The 14,446-nt window shown below is 39.2% G+C and overlaps 1 protein-coding gene across 1 annotated transcript in view; it reads left to right on the top strand.

Moving 5' to 3' along the window:
- The first annotated feature begins 1,504 nt into the window (after positions 1–1,504).
- LOC116295624 (cadherin EGF LAG seven-pass G-type receptor 2) overlaps positions 1,505–14,446 on the top strand; it is a 48,077-nt gene continuing 35,135 nt past the window's right edge. Inside the window, exons 1-7 of the mRNA XM_031703505.2 lie at positions 1,505–4,494; positions 6,843–8,471; positions 8,861–9,102; positions 11,247–11,362; positions 11,853–12,139; positions 12,712–12,875; positions 13,817–14,084. Of these exons, the coding sequence (XP_031559365.1) occupies positions 1,761–4,494; positions 6,843–8,471; positions 8,861–9,102; positions 11,247–11,362; positions 11,853–12,139; positions 12,712–12,875; positions 13,817–14,084 (5,440 nt within the window). The 5' untranslated portion in view covers positions 1,505–1,760. The remainder of the gene's footprint in view (positions 4,495–6,842; positions 8,472–8,860; positions 9,103–11,246; positions 11,363–11,852; positions 12,140–12,711; positions 12,876–13,816; positions 14,085–14,446) is intronic.

Here is a 14,446-nt window from a genome sequence, read left to right as displayed (position 1 = left end):
TCGTTTGAGTCTGAGTTTCTCTGGACAAAAAAATTTTAAGAGAAAAAAATTGATTTCTATATATTGCTTATCCTCGTTTATTTTGATTACGAACGTAATGAGGAATGAAAAATATAGGTTTTTCTCTAACGGGAAAAGAAAACATGATGCCTCATGCTGAAATAACTCGGCCAGAGGATGAACCGGACATGACCTCAGTGGTCGAGCACATGTGGATTTCTTTCAAATGAGTGGCCATCACCTGTGGTTCTGTTTACACAATGGGCATTGAGAAAATTGAAAATACCGTCAGTCAGTTATTTAACTCTTTAGACAAACCCACAACAAAATAACCCATGTTTTGTCGTTCTATTGAATCAAGCGATGGTCTGTAACTTTGATTAAAAATATCAAGGAAGCAAAAACGATCCCATAAAGTTAGTCGCACTAAATTAGTTGCACTAAAGGATCATAATTTTGTAGTGAATAACAGGGATCCAAAGGCTATCGATCGATTGACTTTTTGGCATGGCTGAGCACAGTCGTCATGAGGTCACACAACGCACCCACCACACCATGCGCGTGTCGCACCCCACAGCACTCGATGAAAGAATCAATAACATTGTCAATAATATAAAATTTAAATAGGAAATCCTTCATATAAACAACGCTGAAAATACAAATTAGCATATGCTGTGAAAACAGGTTAGGTTTTTTAGAAAATGACTAATGAATTGTTTTTAACGTTTGAGTAAAGCGTATCTATTTACGTACGATTACTGATTTTCGTGATCAAAACTTGTCATAATATAATAAAATCATGTGTGAAATTAACAAGGGGATCGCGTTAATTTAATAGCTTTGTAATTGATGGAAAACCTTTAAAGTGCTACTGATGGAAGCCATATTACCTTTAACAAACACGGAAAAGTCGCATTTAATAAAGTCCGTCAATCCATCTGCGAAAATCCAGAACCTAAATCGATTTATTTGTTGACATTACTTTCGTCTGTTGTCTCGGTTTTAAGGTGATGTTGGATGAGAAACTCAAATACCTCGTAATGCTTAGATCGTGTGACACATTTGTGTGCACAGTCTAGTTCTTTAGCTGTCTTTCTAACTGGACCGTAATTCTCTCCTCTCAATGAGATGGCTGATCTCAGTTTATCCAAATACTAGGGAAAAAACCGTCAACACCCTCATAGATAAAATTCCGAGCAAATTTTTTTGAAGATTGAGATCCTCTGCGCTTAAAAGCGGAGAAGAACCATTGATGTCAGACAAACGAAGTCTGGGCAAATCGATTCGAACCACTTAAGCCCAAGGACAAAAGCGTTGCATTTCATTTCCATTAATTTTATGCTCTGTTTACAAATACAAATGCCTCTGAAGAATGCATTCTTCAGAATGAGAAGCTTGGAAGACTGAAGCGTCCGATTACAGAATAGGCCGACTTCGTGTCACGTGGGGTTTTTTCAGCCAATCAGAGGTCTTGTTTGCACAAACTTGTCATTGAATTGAGAGCCCGTTTGCCGACAGGAGATCGTGAACAAACCAACAAGAACGAACAAAGTGAGTCCTTTCTTCACTCCAAAAAAGCACCAAAGAAACCTCAGAAATTAGATTTATTGAATGCCGCTTGGTAGCTACGATGATGGTATAACTACCTGTGCTCAAAAATGGTTACCCGTCGTTCGTTGATACAAATTCGAGTGTTCTTTTGGTGGCAACATTGATCTTAACAAGTAACATCGCTTCACGAGGATTCTTACTCTCTAAACATGACTATTTTGTTAAGGACTTTAATTTATATCTCTTTATCTATCGTCGAGTGCAGAGTCTTACATATTTATGGATCAACGAACTCACAAGAGGTAATAGCAAACTTTTCGAACTCCAAACTTACTAATTATTCACTAACAATACCGCAAAGTTCCAAAGCTAATTTAAAATTTTTAACTTTGGATTCTCGGACTGGTATACTTCGAGCTGCTTGGAAACCGGACTGTTCGACGATAAAATACAGTCCTATAGAATGCTTTATACAAGCTGTTTATAAGAGTAACAACTCTCTAATAACTTTGGAATCGGTTTTAATCTATGTGGATGCTGGAGACTGCTTTGTTAAGTTTAGTACGAGAAAGTTCGAAGGTTACGCAGTCGTTTCGCGCGGAGCAAAAATTGGGACGAAAATATTCCCATTGACGGCTTTATACCGCTCATCTTCGTCTTTGGATCCTCGATTTATTCGACTTATTGATCAAAGATCAAGAAACCATTTCAGTGTTGATGCGACTACGGGTCATCTACTTCTACGTGAATCTTTGATTGGAAGACAAGAACGAGTATTCAACATCATAGTTGCGTTTCCGGCATCAGGACGACGAATTTTTGATCAAAAAGGCCAACCAACCCTCATAGCAAATCTTCAAGTTTTTGTCGATGGAGAGAGGAGTTTTGATCAAAAGTTGAGAAGAACCAAGCGAAGGATCAGGAATAATCCGCCACAGTTTACTAGCTCTTATTTACAAGCTAACGTACGCGAAGACTGCCCTAAAGGCACTACCGTTACTACGATCACTGCTTCGGACCCTGATAGTGGGAGTAATGGAATGGTTCGTTATTCCATGGCTGCTTCTCAGAATCTCCTAAGTCAGTCCTACTTTAGTCTTAATGCAGATACTGGAGTTATCACGACTACACAGACTATTGACCGAGAGAAAATGGGAAGGCATTATTTTCGAGTTACGGCTAAAGATCAAGGTACACCTCCTCTTGAATCTTCCACCGATCTTACCATCGTGGTGGATGACATTAACGACAACGCACCTGTCTTTGAGAAGAGTTTTTATGCTGCAAGCATACCAGAAGACAAGGTGATGGGAGATTTCGTTCTGAATGTGAGAGCGAGGGATGAAGATGAAGGTATGAATGGTGAAGTCAGATACAGTATTCTAAACAAAAAGAGTATAGATTATGCATTTGATGTAAATGACCGGACAGGTGTCATTACTGTGGAGAAAGATCTCGACCGAGAGAAAACACCAACATATGATCTTGTAATCAAGGCAGAAGATCAAGGTACTCCACCAAAGAATGCAACTGTTAATGTTAAAATTACCCTAACTGACATAAATGACTGTTACCCACAGTTTTCCAAACAAACATACAGAGCAACGGTCAGAGAAGATGTCCGTCCTGGCACTCTTATAACTACTATAGTTGCGACAGACTGTGATCAGGGTACCAATGGAGAGGTGGTCTATGAAATTGTTAGTGGCAATGACATGAATCTATTTTCCATTAACAAAATTAATGGACAGTTAAGAGTTAAAGCAAAGCTCGACTATGAACGGGTATCTGTCTTTTATTTGTGGGTGAGTGCTCAGGATAAGGGTCGACCATTTCTGGACAACCAAACTGAGGTAGAAATCATCCTCCAGGATGTCAATGATAATGCACCTGAATTCATCTCTGATAATTTCAAGGTATCTGTCTTAGAAAATGTCAAGGTAGGACAGGTATTCTCTCGGGTGCAGGCAATTGACAGAGATGATGGCAGTAACAAAGACATTGTGTACAGTTTAATACGAACTGATGTCCCATTTGCAATCAATCCAGTAAATGGAGATGTTTCAACTACCAGCCCTTTGGATAGAGAGACTAATGCACAATACCAATTTGGTATAAAAGCAACTGACAAAGGTAAACCATCAAAAGAAGGAACTTCACAAATGACTGTTACTGTCCTTGATATTAATGACAATCCACCAAAGTTTAGCAAATCAGAATATCAGGCATCCATTTCTGAGAAGGCAACATTTGGATCATCAGTGTTGCAAGTTACAGCAAAGGATCCAGATGCAGGGCAAACTGATGTGACATACTCTGTTGATCGATTTGCTCACCAAAGGTGCTTCCGTATGAACTCCTTGGGTGTGATATCACTTGGCTGCAAGTTGGACTACAAAAAGACCAAGTTCTATGTATTCACTGTGCGAGCAAGTGATGGCATGCTTGACAGTACTGCTATTGTATATATTAATGTCACTGATGCCAACACTCATGCTCCTGTCTTCAAGAGGCGGTCATACAGGGGAAGAATCAAAGAGAATGCTAAAATTGGAACCTCTGTCCTAAAAGTTGTTGCAACAGATGATGACACAGGAACTAATGCTCAAATATCTTACTCCATTGAAAGACCTGTGGCAGCTTTTGCAGTTGATCCTACCACTGGTGTTATCAAAACAACAGTGTCCCTAGACAGAGAGACAAAAGAGTCATACCAGTTTGAAGTAACCGCAACAGACCATGGAAGCCCCCCCTTGAAAAAGAAAGCATATGTTTCTATTCGGGTGTTAGATGTCAACGATAATGCTCCTAGGTTCTTAAAGAAGAAATATACTGCCACTATTAAAGAAGACATCAAGCCAGGAGAGAGAGTAACCCAAGTGAGTGCAGTTGACATAGACTCAGGGCTTAACAAGATGATCCAGTATTCTTTTGAAGTCAATGGTAAGTGTATTAGCTGGTTTAAGTAATGCAAAAAATTGATTGTAATTATAGAGAGGTCACTGGAACTTTAAACCCTCTTAAATTTTTTAAAAAATCCATAATTTAAATCTTTCCTTCAGCCTATCAATTGAAAATAAGATTTACTGGCACACTCATTGGTCACAATTTATGTTTTACACTGTTATATTCACCTACAGGTGTATATAACAGTGAAGGCATTTTTTTTGAAAAATAGTAGTAGTATATGTATGTCACAATTAGTTATAGTCAATTACAAATCTTGCTTTAACTATGTTAGGAGTAGTAACTAATAGTAATAGTAATAGTATGTTCCTTGCAATATTGATATCATAGAAAAAGGGTTGACAGTAGTAAAGTAGTAAGTAAGTAAGGAATCTACAGCTTGTATTTTGTTGGCTATAAAATTGAAGTGTCATGTTATTTAATCTGTTATGACAAGTGTTAAATGTCTTTGACATTTCAAGTCCCTCAAAAAGCTTGTTATTGTTGCTAATATTCTCAAGAGGCTGGGTCAATGGTCATCATGTTGAAACTATATATTTACATACTTATTTCCATGCTTATTATTCAACGCAAACCTAATCCAAATATTCCAATGTTTATTAAATAATAGATATTTGTTAATTTTCGGTTTATTATAGTACATATATATTTTTACACAGAGTTATTAGAATATTGGTTATGAAAGTATTTCAAAATTATTCAGTGCAATCAATATCTTACACTCTTATATTTCCTTGTTTTTGTTTTCTATCTTTCTTGATAAAAAAGTACTATATATTTACATACATATTCTCCCAAAGAAAATTAATTATAAAAGTGCAAATAAATACAAAATCAAGTCAAAGCTTTTCATCTCAATAGACGAAAAAAGAAGGAAAAAAATGTTTTGGATTTTTTTTGAATTTGATTAACTCTTTATCTGGTCTTTGGCAACATGCATTTCTAATCATTCTTGACTTGGAGGATCAAATGTCAACCATATCTTTTGATCCTTTTACATATTGGTTTAGTTGTCGTTATAGTCTCCTATTGATCTGAGATGACATTGTGAACCAACGTTTTTGTTGCCTAGTGACAGAGCTAAGCTGTATCATAGTTACTCCATTTTTTCATGCCTAACTTTATCTTTAAATCGGGTTTCTTTTAAATATGCTGAAAGGAAATAGATTTAAATGAGTATTTGAATAATGTCTAACATCTCCTTCATCAAGTTGAATCAGACTTTGAGTAATGGTCAAAAGATAGGCTTTAAAAATGTGTAACATTTCCTTCATCCATCTTGTTCTTTAATGGCATTTGACAGTATTATCTAGGATAATAATTTTGCCATTAAATTATTTAGTGGAAACTCTAGAGTCGTAAAAAGGGAGAAAAATAGTTTTTTTTAGAAATGCTAGTTGTTTAGAAACAAAAATTTTGATATTTTTGTATGATTCTTGACTTCCGCTGGGTGTATCAATGTCTCTTTTTTTTCGGATTTTACGTTTCTTTTTTTAAAGGGGAGGGGGTGGCAAGCTAGCCACCCTCACCCCCCTCCCCCCCTCCCATAGACCGTTCTTCTACTGTTAGGACAAGCTCGAAACAGTAAAAGAACGTCAAGGGATATAACAAAGAGGAGTGACGTAAACCAAAATATTTTTACATGCCTCCTAGACCACGATTGTTTAGGAACAGCAGGGTGTACCATAGTTTATGAAAATATCTTGCTGAACTCAGTAACACCTTGAAGGCATTGTTTATAAACAATGATATATAATAATATAATAATATAATAACATAATACAATAAACAGGCGAAACCCTTGAAAGGCTTCCCTCCCCATTCATAATTGATGCAGTCAAAGGCGGAACCACGAAGTGCGGGATTGTTTTAATGATTATCGTTTCTACTATTTTGTACTTTATGACGAATTCGACTTCAAGTTAGATTATAATCTGACCTCCTACGCATACGCATAGCCCTTGCCAATAGTTTTGTCACGCTGGTCCCTGTGCCTTGTATTTACGCTAGTGTCACTTATAGTATGATATGGTGTGTCAGAACTAGGGTCAACCATCCGTAGCCTATGGTCTTATATCAGTACATGCGCCGGCACAAACGGGATTATTGATACCACTTGAACTACCTGCATGCTAACAGTAGGTGTCATGTGTTACCGTTGGCGTACAGCAATTAATTTCTTTATTATAAGCGGTTACAAATTACAAAACTGATTAAAATCTTAATTGAGTATTTAAAAAGTGCTGGTCAAATCGATATATCTAATTAATTATGACTATTAGAGATTTTTTTTCCTGGTTCATGAACAATTGGTATTTTTTTAGGTGATGGAGATGGTGCATTCGAGATGGACGAAAGTCAAGGCGTCATCAGAACACGCAAACCTCTTGATCGAGAGACTAAAGCAGTTTATCAGCTTACCGTGCTGGCTACAGACAAAGGAACGCCTCCTAGACAAACATCAGCCACAGTCGAGGTTACCCTCGAAGACGTCAGAGACAGCCCTCCGAAGTTCGAAAAGCCGAGGTACGAAGTCCGAATCAACGAAAACATCGCACCAGGGACGTCTATTCTACAAGTCAAAGCCAAGCCCCGGGACTTGATTCCAGATACACTTATAATCTATAGCATAGATCGGAACTCGCCCAGGGGCTTTAAGATTGATCCCAGACAGGGAACGATCACTACAGCTATGGAACTCGATTACGAGACTCAGTCCGTCTACAGACTCATAGTTCTCGCTTCGTTGCGGCCTTTATTCGAGCCCGTTGAAGTCATCATTACGCTTACTGATATCAACGACAACCGACCCGTCTTAGAAAACTTTTTTATGAGCATCAACGTCAAACAAGACGTCGTACCTCCAGAGGCCAAGTATAGGATCCCAGCATACGATCCCGATGTCTCCGATAAACTGGAATTTGATTTAACGTATGGAAACGAACGGCAATGGGTTCGTCTAAATCGAACTACGGGAGAACTCTCTGTGAGTCCAACCCTTGTTAACGCCATGAAACCTGCAGAGATTGGAATCCAAGTTTTCGATGGCGCTAACTATGCAAATGCAAAGGGGTCCATAATGGTGACGTCCATCACAACCGAAATGCTATCACAGAGCCTACAAGTTAATATTGATGATATGACTGTACAAGAGTTCTTGAACATGGCATACGATAGGTTAATCAAGAGTATATCGAAATTATTAAAGTGTAGCATGGACCAAGTGTTGCTGTTTGACATTAAATCAATCATCATTAAATCGACCACAATCACCCAGGATGATAAAACACAGCTTACGATCTGGATGCTTGTGCGCAAGAAAGATTCCAGTGGATTGTATAATGGGTTTTTCGACTCTCATTATGTGCGCAACATCATTTATTTGCACCGCAATGTGATATCCAAGGAGGTCAACATCATCCTGATGCCTTTTCCGGACGATCTATGTGGACAGAAACTTTGCAATTCTTTACCAGACATGCACAGGGATTGTCTTACTTATAGGAAGTTTATTGGCGATTCCACCATCCTGAGCTCCCCAAAAGTGGTCTTCCGTACCGTGCCTGTAGAGACCACCTTCAACTGCACGTGTCCGGTTGATTATCGCGGCGGGAAGCTATGTGACACACATCTCAATCTCTGCTACTCGAACCCATGTGGGAACAACGGGGAGTGCATCAGCGTGGAGAAAGGCTATGCGTGCCTGTGTAAACCAAACAGAAGCGGTAAAAATTGTGAAGTCAACATGACTAGTGCCTCGTGCCCTCCCAAAGGAAACGTTAAACCCAAGAAAGGACAGCTCGGCAAAAACCCGTGTAAGAATTCTGGACATTGTCTTGATGATGGCGCTGGAGGGTTTAAGTGTGGCTGTAAAGACAAACCTACCGTTAGTACTCCATTTTGTGAACTCAAGACCAGGAGTTTCAAGGATGGTGATTACCTGGCCTTTCCAGGTAATGAACTGGACGAATAGTTGTTATTGTTATGGGGAAGCGGGATGATATATGTACACTTCTCCACAGTTCGAAGGCTTAATCCTCGGACCAGCCATAATAGGCATTTTCTGAGTTCGATAAACATGGTGCATTGTTGTCTAGCTTGGGTAAGAGCAATACCATATAAGGTATGGCGAACGAAGGGTGTTTGTACCGAAGCTAGACCACAATGCACCATGTTCTTTACCTCAGAAATGGTACATGTGTGAAAAGAGTCGCTCTTTGGTTCTCTCCTGTGTTTCGATGATTTTTGTTTGAGGTCTCTGGTTTTACTTCCTTTCAGTGATCTACAGAAGATCTTTTAACTCTGATTAGATTTCGTTAACCGTTAATTTGTTTGACTTTAGCACTCACGCAGAAGTGGAGAGTACACATCAAGCTTCAGTTTGCAACATTACAGTCCGACGCGGTGCTGTTATACAATGGTCGTTATAACAACGAGAATGACTTTATTGCCTTAGAGATAACTAATGGCCAGGTTCGATTCACCGTTAATACTGGAAAAGATGCGGCGAGTGCGGTTACTAACGTGGAAGGTGGTGTTAATGATGGTACTTGGCACACGGTGACAGCTGTCTTCAAGAATCAGGTAAGATTGTCAATCATTTGCACGTTACGTCATCGCGGCCATGTTATTTAACAAAAGACGTCTTATTAGCTTCGATCCACCAACATGGCCGCCATGACTTTGTCACCAGACTCTCTTGGGAGTGCTTACGAATAAGAAAAAATTTAGATGATCAAAGGTGACTGTGTCAACAAACGGCGAATTTCGTTCGTTTATTTTTGTTGGATTATACGTCAGTCGCTGTCAGTCGGCGTGTCTGATCACCAATCTAGATTCATTCTGTCAATTAACGTGCGCAACTTGTTGTTTATATATTTATCTTGTATAAAGCGGCCATATTGATCAGAGATTGAGATGTCTTAATCATTTGCTCTTGATGACGCTTATTGCTCGACTAGACACAACCATCTTGAACCTGGCTGTTTTGATATCTTTATATCTGCGGATATCGTAGGTTTTTTAGATTCCTTGAATATCTCAGGGATTTCCTCATATCAGTCATGTCTTCTTTCAAAACAGTCTTTTTAAATACGTATTATTGGGGTTTGAGGGGATAGGGGGGAGAGGGTGGGTACTGCTACTCTGTACAGCAGCTGGGTCTTAAGGCAGGCAGCATCTATTTTTTCGTTCCCCTTTTGCGTCTCGATACCTATACTGCGGACTTGTTTTCGTATGGGCTTTTTTCCCCGGATGGAACGATAGATTTTTTCCATTTGTAGCTCTCTCGAATTCAAAATAAAAACGGGATAAAAACAAGGAATTGCACAAGCCTCAGTATGCCAGAATGATGAGTGAGTGGTTTTACAAGAACGCCATGATGTCTCAGTTGAACATTATCTACCATGAGTAAACTTGATTTTAGATCAACTTCTTTCGCCGCTTTTAGTGTATTCATGGCGCAAAAGATCAATATGGTATTTACGCAAATCTTCGATTCGCGAAGCTACAGATATCATGGTATTCGGGGAATGAGCGATACAAGGGCCGCTGGCTTTGTTCTTCATAGATCTTGTTAGATATAGTGAACATTGCTCTCAAAACTCTCTCAAAACACATCTTTACTGATAACCTTCATCAATAGCTCGATATACCTACTTGGGAGAGTTATTCATAGGATTTTACTTTCGATAAAAATTCTTTATTTTAAGCAGGTATATTTATTCCAGAACTTTCGGATTCTACGTTATTGGCTTCCTATTTATTCTGCTCCGCTTTCTTTTGGTGGTTTAATTGACCAGCTATATGATTTCTAGGCACACTAAATGCACATATAGGACTGACAATTCTCCGGGCTATCAGTAAATCCACGATAGTTGCATGATAGGGTCAAACGCTAATGGCGTATTAAATATCTAACATTCGCGCTACCGAGATACGTTCTGACCCTAGCGTGTCAACTCTAAAGTGAGATATTTATGGGACACCGAGAAATTGCGGAAACGCTTCTGACTATATTGGACAACTTTCCATTTTAATATTTCACTGACACTCTTCACATGTGGCTTCGATTAGCTTTGTTTACTTTTCTCATTAAGGAATTTATGTGTTTTTTGTTTTATTTTTTTAATTAACGAGATAAGTTTAGAAACCCTTTCATCATGCCACAAGATAAGCGTATTTTATCAGAACATAGTTTATTTGTTTTTTCACCCTCGCACTCAAAAATCCCGAACATGTTCTATCGTATAAGATGGAAATTTCTAGAAACATAAATAAGTTGACAAAAAGGCAAACAAATTGCTGCTAACAAAATAGACACTAGAGGTCAGTTGAATTTGCTGTCTGTAATTTGTGGTTTTAGGAAGTTTATTTGTCATTTGATTTGTCTGAATAGGTTCTTCGTTTATCAAGTTCATTTTTCTCCTGAGCAGTTTGAAAGATGATAATAGCAACAGCGATAGACTTAGTGGAGCGAATATGTTATGACAACTAGTCAACCCCCGCAGTAACGATTGCAAAAATGCGATAAGAAAATCGAGTTAGTAACGAAAACAGCGAATAAATAATTCCAGCTTTTCAAATAAAATCGTTGCCGAAAACTTTAAAGACACTGGGCTAAATGTCTTCAGTCACAATGTTTTGATTAAGTTTTACACAGCAAATAAATTCAGACATTTCTATACTCTTGAGTGACCTATTTTATCCTGTTTTTTTTTTATTCTCAGACTAGTATTGTTATCTTGGATGACTGTGAGTTGGGTATAGCTGTTCAGTTTGGTAACCAAGAGGGCTCGTACAGTTGCGCTGCAGCAAAACGACTCGACATCAAAAAGACGTCAAGGTAAAGTTTCTTCGTCGGCGCATGGATAGAATAAAGGATTTTTAGGGACGGACCATTAGATATGATAATTGGGGGGGGGGGGGGGGGGGAGGGATAGCAAGAGGTGATACCAAAAAATGCCCAATGTCTCGTGACACATACCAAAAGATCCTTATATTATAAATTACTTTTCCATTGTCACGTGACACATACCAAAGGATTCTTATATTATATACTTTTCGAATGTCACGTGACACACCCAAAATTTCTTATATTATTCATATACTCTTCGAATGTCACGTGACACATACCAAAAGATTCTTATATTATTCGTTACTTTTCCAATGTCACATGACACGTGCCATTAGTGCAGGTCACAGAACCTAAAAAAAACTAATAACGACCGAAAATGAAACTAAAAATTCACTGAGTAAAATGTGGTTAACACATTTAATGTAAATGGTTGTCATAAATAATTTCATTTCATAAATTTTCTTTATTCCTTATACAGGTTCTTCGACCTGACAGGGCCCTTATTGCTAGGGGGGCTCTCACCTGCATTCTCCCAATACCCAATCGCCAACAAGTATTACACAGGCTGCCTTAGGGAACTTTATATTGACTATCATTTACTGGACCTCGCCGAGCCTCAGTTCGCAAATGGCAGCAAAGCCGACTGTGCTGCAAAGAAGGATTTCTGTAGCAACTCCCCATGTAAACGTGGCAACTGCACTAATACGCTAGGTACTTATTTCTGCAAGTGTCCTGAAGACTATGGTGGTAAAAACTGCGAGATAGGTCAGTAATGAGTAGTTGTATGCATTATTACGATAAACATGGAAGAGCCGAACAAAGAAAACTAGTCGTATTATTATTATAGTTTTTTGATTTTCGGTCAAGGGAGAAAGTTCCAGTAGTCTGACTTGTTTTCTTTCCGTTTGACCTTTCAAAGCGCGCGTACTAAGTACTACGGCTATGTTATGCATGTGGCTATGTTATGTGATACGTGGCTATGTTGTGTGACCATGTTATGCGTTTTCTGGCTATGCATGGGTATTTAATAAAAGATGCGAATTACGACACTTAAAGCTAGTTTTTTTCGGAAAAAAAATCCGAGAACCCATTTTTTTTCCGAGAAACATTTGCTTGACTGAAGAAGCGTAATACACATCTTTAACATTAAAGATGTTTCTCACTGTTTTAGTTCAGTTTATCCACTCAAAGCGCGCTTACTTATGACTTAGGGAATAATTCCCTGCGTCAATAGTATAGATTAAAGATGCGCATGTTTTTCTGTACCCAGATCATGGTTTTTATAATAATGACTTTATACAATCCCAAATCAAATAGAAATGTCTCTATTCTTCTAGTTTTAAAGAACAAGATGCGATTCACTGGCGATAGTCTTGTTGTCAAAGACTTTAGAACATCCGCCATTAAGTTGCCATGGAAACAGTCCCTTTACTTCAGAACCAGAAAAGCACGTGGTTTTCTAATCGAGACCCGCTATAGAACAAGCAGTGGAATCCTTAAGGTAAACCTTTGGATTAAGGTGTTCTATACTTGACCTAAATTATACCATAGGCTCAGGTCAAACGTCGAACTTCACATGAACCGAACCTAATTGAAACAATGGATAACAAGGCGGTCTACTTTGAGGTCATTAGGTTCGGCTCATGCGAAATTCGGTGTTTGACATGAGATTTACAGTTTGTAATACGAGATGCATTTAGCAACCATGGGCGGTGAATCGGTAGTACCATTACCTCTCATCTCTGGGGTTTCAGGTTCACTACGTGGACTCAGCATCGCCTGTGATTAAAGTTTGTTGGGAGTTGCTCGATTCAAGGATTTTTTACCGGTTACTCTGGTTTTCCTCCGTCGTTAACCCAACACGCTCTGAAATTCCAATTCGATCTGTGCTCTGTGTTTTAACTGTGTCCTGAATGATCATTCCAGAGGTTGTTTCAGGGTTCGGTCTGTGTGTTAGCCGTGCCTTGACATTGATCATCCCAGAGGTTGTTTCAGGGTTTGATCTGTGAGTTAGCCGTGCCCTGACATTGATCATTCCAGAGGTTGTTTCAGGGTTCGATCTGTGAGTTAGCCATGCCCTGACTTTGATCATCCCAGAGGTTGTTTCAGGGTTCGACCTGTGAGTTAGCCATACCCTGACTTTGATCATCCCAGAGGTCGCTTCAGGGTTCGATCTGTGAGTTAGCCATACCCTGACTTTGATCATCCCAGAGGTCGCTTCAGGGTTCGATCTGTGAGTTAGCCGTGCTGTGACATTGAACTTCCAAGTGGTTGTTTCAGGGTTCGATCTGTAAGTTAACCGTGCCCTGACTTCGACCAGCCCAGATCGATACATTTATGTTGTAATTTCTCTCTCGAGGTGTGATGATGGTAACTGGTTGTTATTGCGGTTTTTTCGTTATTTTCATGTAATACAAAGACTGGAATCTTTTCCTCTTATAGATTTCTGGAGGCAAACTCACATATCAGTACGACAAAAAATTAACCATAACAATGCCTGAACTGATAGTAGACGATGGGGCGTGGCATCACGTGCAAATCACATGGTTACCAGGTCTTGTCAAGCTGACCGCCGATTATATGTACGAAGCATCATCCAAAAGCAGTGGGATTCAATTGGAGTTTACTTCACAGATACTGATTGGAGCAAAACAGGCCAAAAATGTCTCACAGTCGAACATCAGTAAACCATTTACAGGCTGCATAACAGGTTAGCTTAGCTTATCGTTTTATTTTTACTACGACCTCATTTCCTGTCACTCCCTTTCTTTGCTTCCTCTATCCTCCTTCCTTCCTTCCTTCCTTCCATCCATCCATCCATCCGTCCGTCTGTCCGTCCGTCCACCCACCCATCCATCCATCCATCCATCCATCCATCCACCCACCCACCCACCCAGCCACGCACCCACGTACCCACCCACGCACCCACCCACCATCCTTCATTTCCTTCTTCCTTCTACTTCTTTTTCTTCCAGTTTTCTGCTCCTCCTTTTCTTTATTCCTTTATTTCCTCTTTTTTTCCTCTGACCCTTTCTCTTCTTCCTAGCTCTTATTACCAATCGTTTCAAAAGA

Source organism: Actinia tenebrosa, unplaced genomic scaffold, assembly GCF_029948245.1.
Source record: "Actinia tenebrosa isolate PJP-AT-01 unplaced genomic scaffold, QUT_ActTen_1.0 PGA_scaffold7__59_contigs__length_16204524, whole genome shotgun sequence".
NCBI lineage: Eukaryota > Metazoa > Cnidaria > Anthozoa > Actiniaria > Actiniidae > Actinia > Actinia tenebrosa.
Note: the sequence above shows the minus strand (reverse complement) of the source record. Positions and strands in the feature narration are given on the sequence as shown.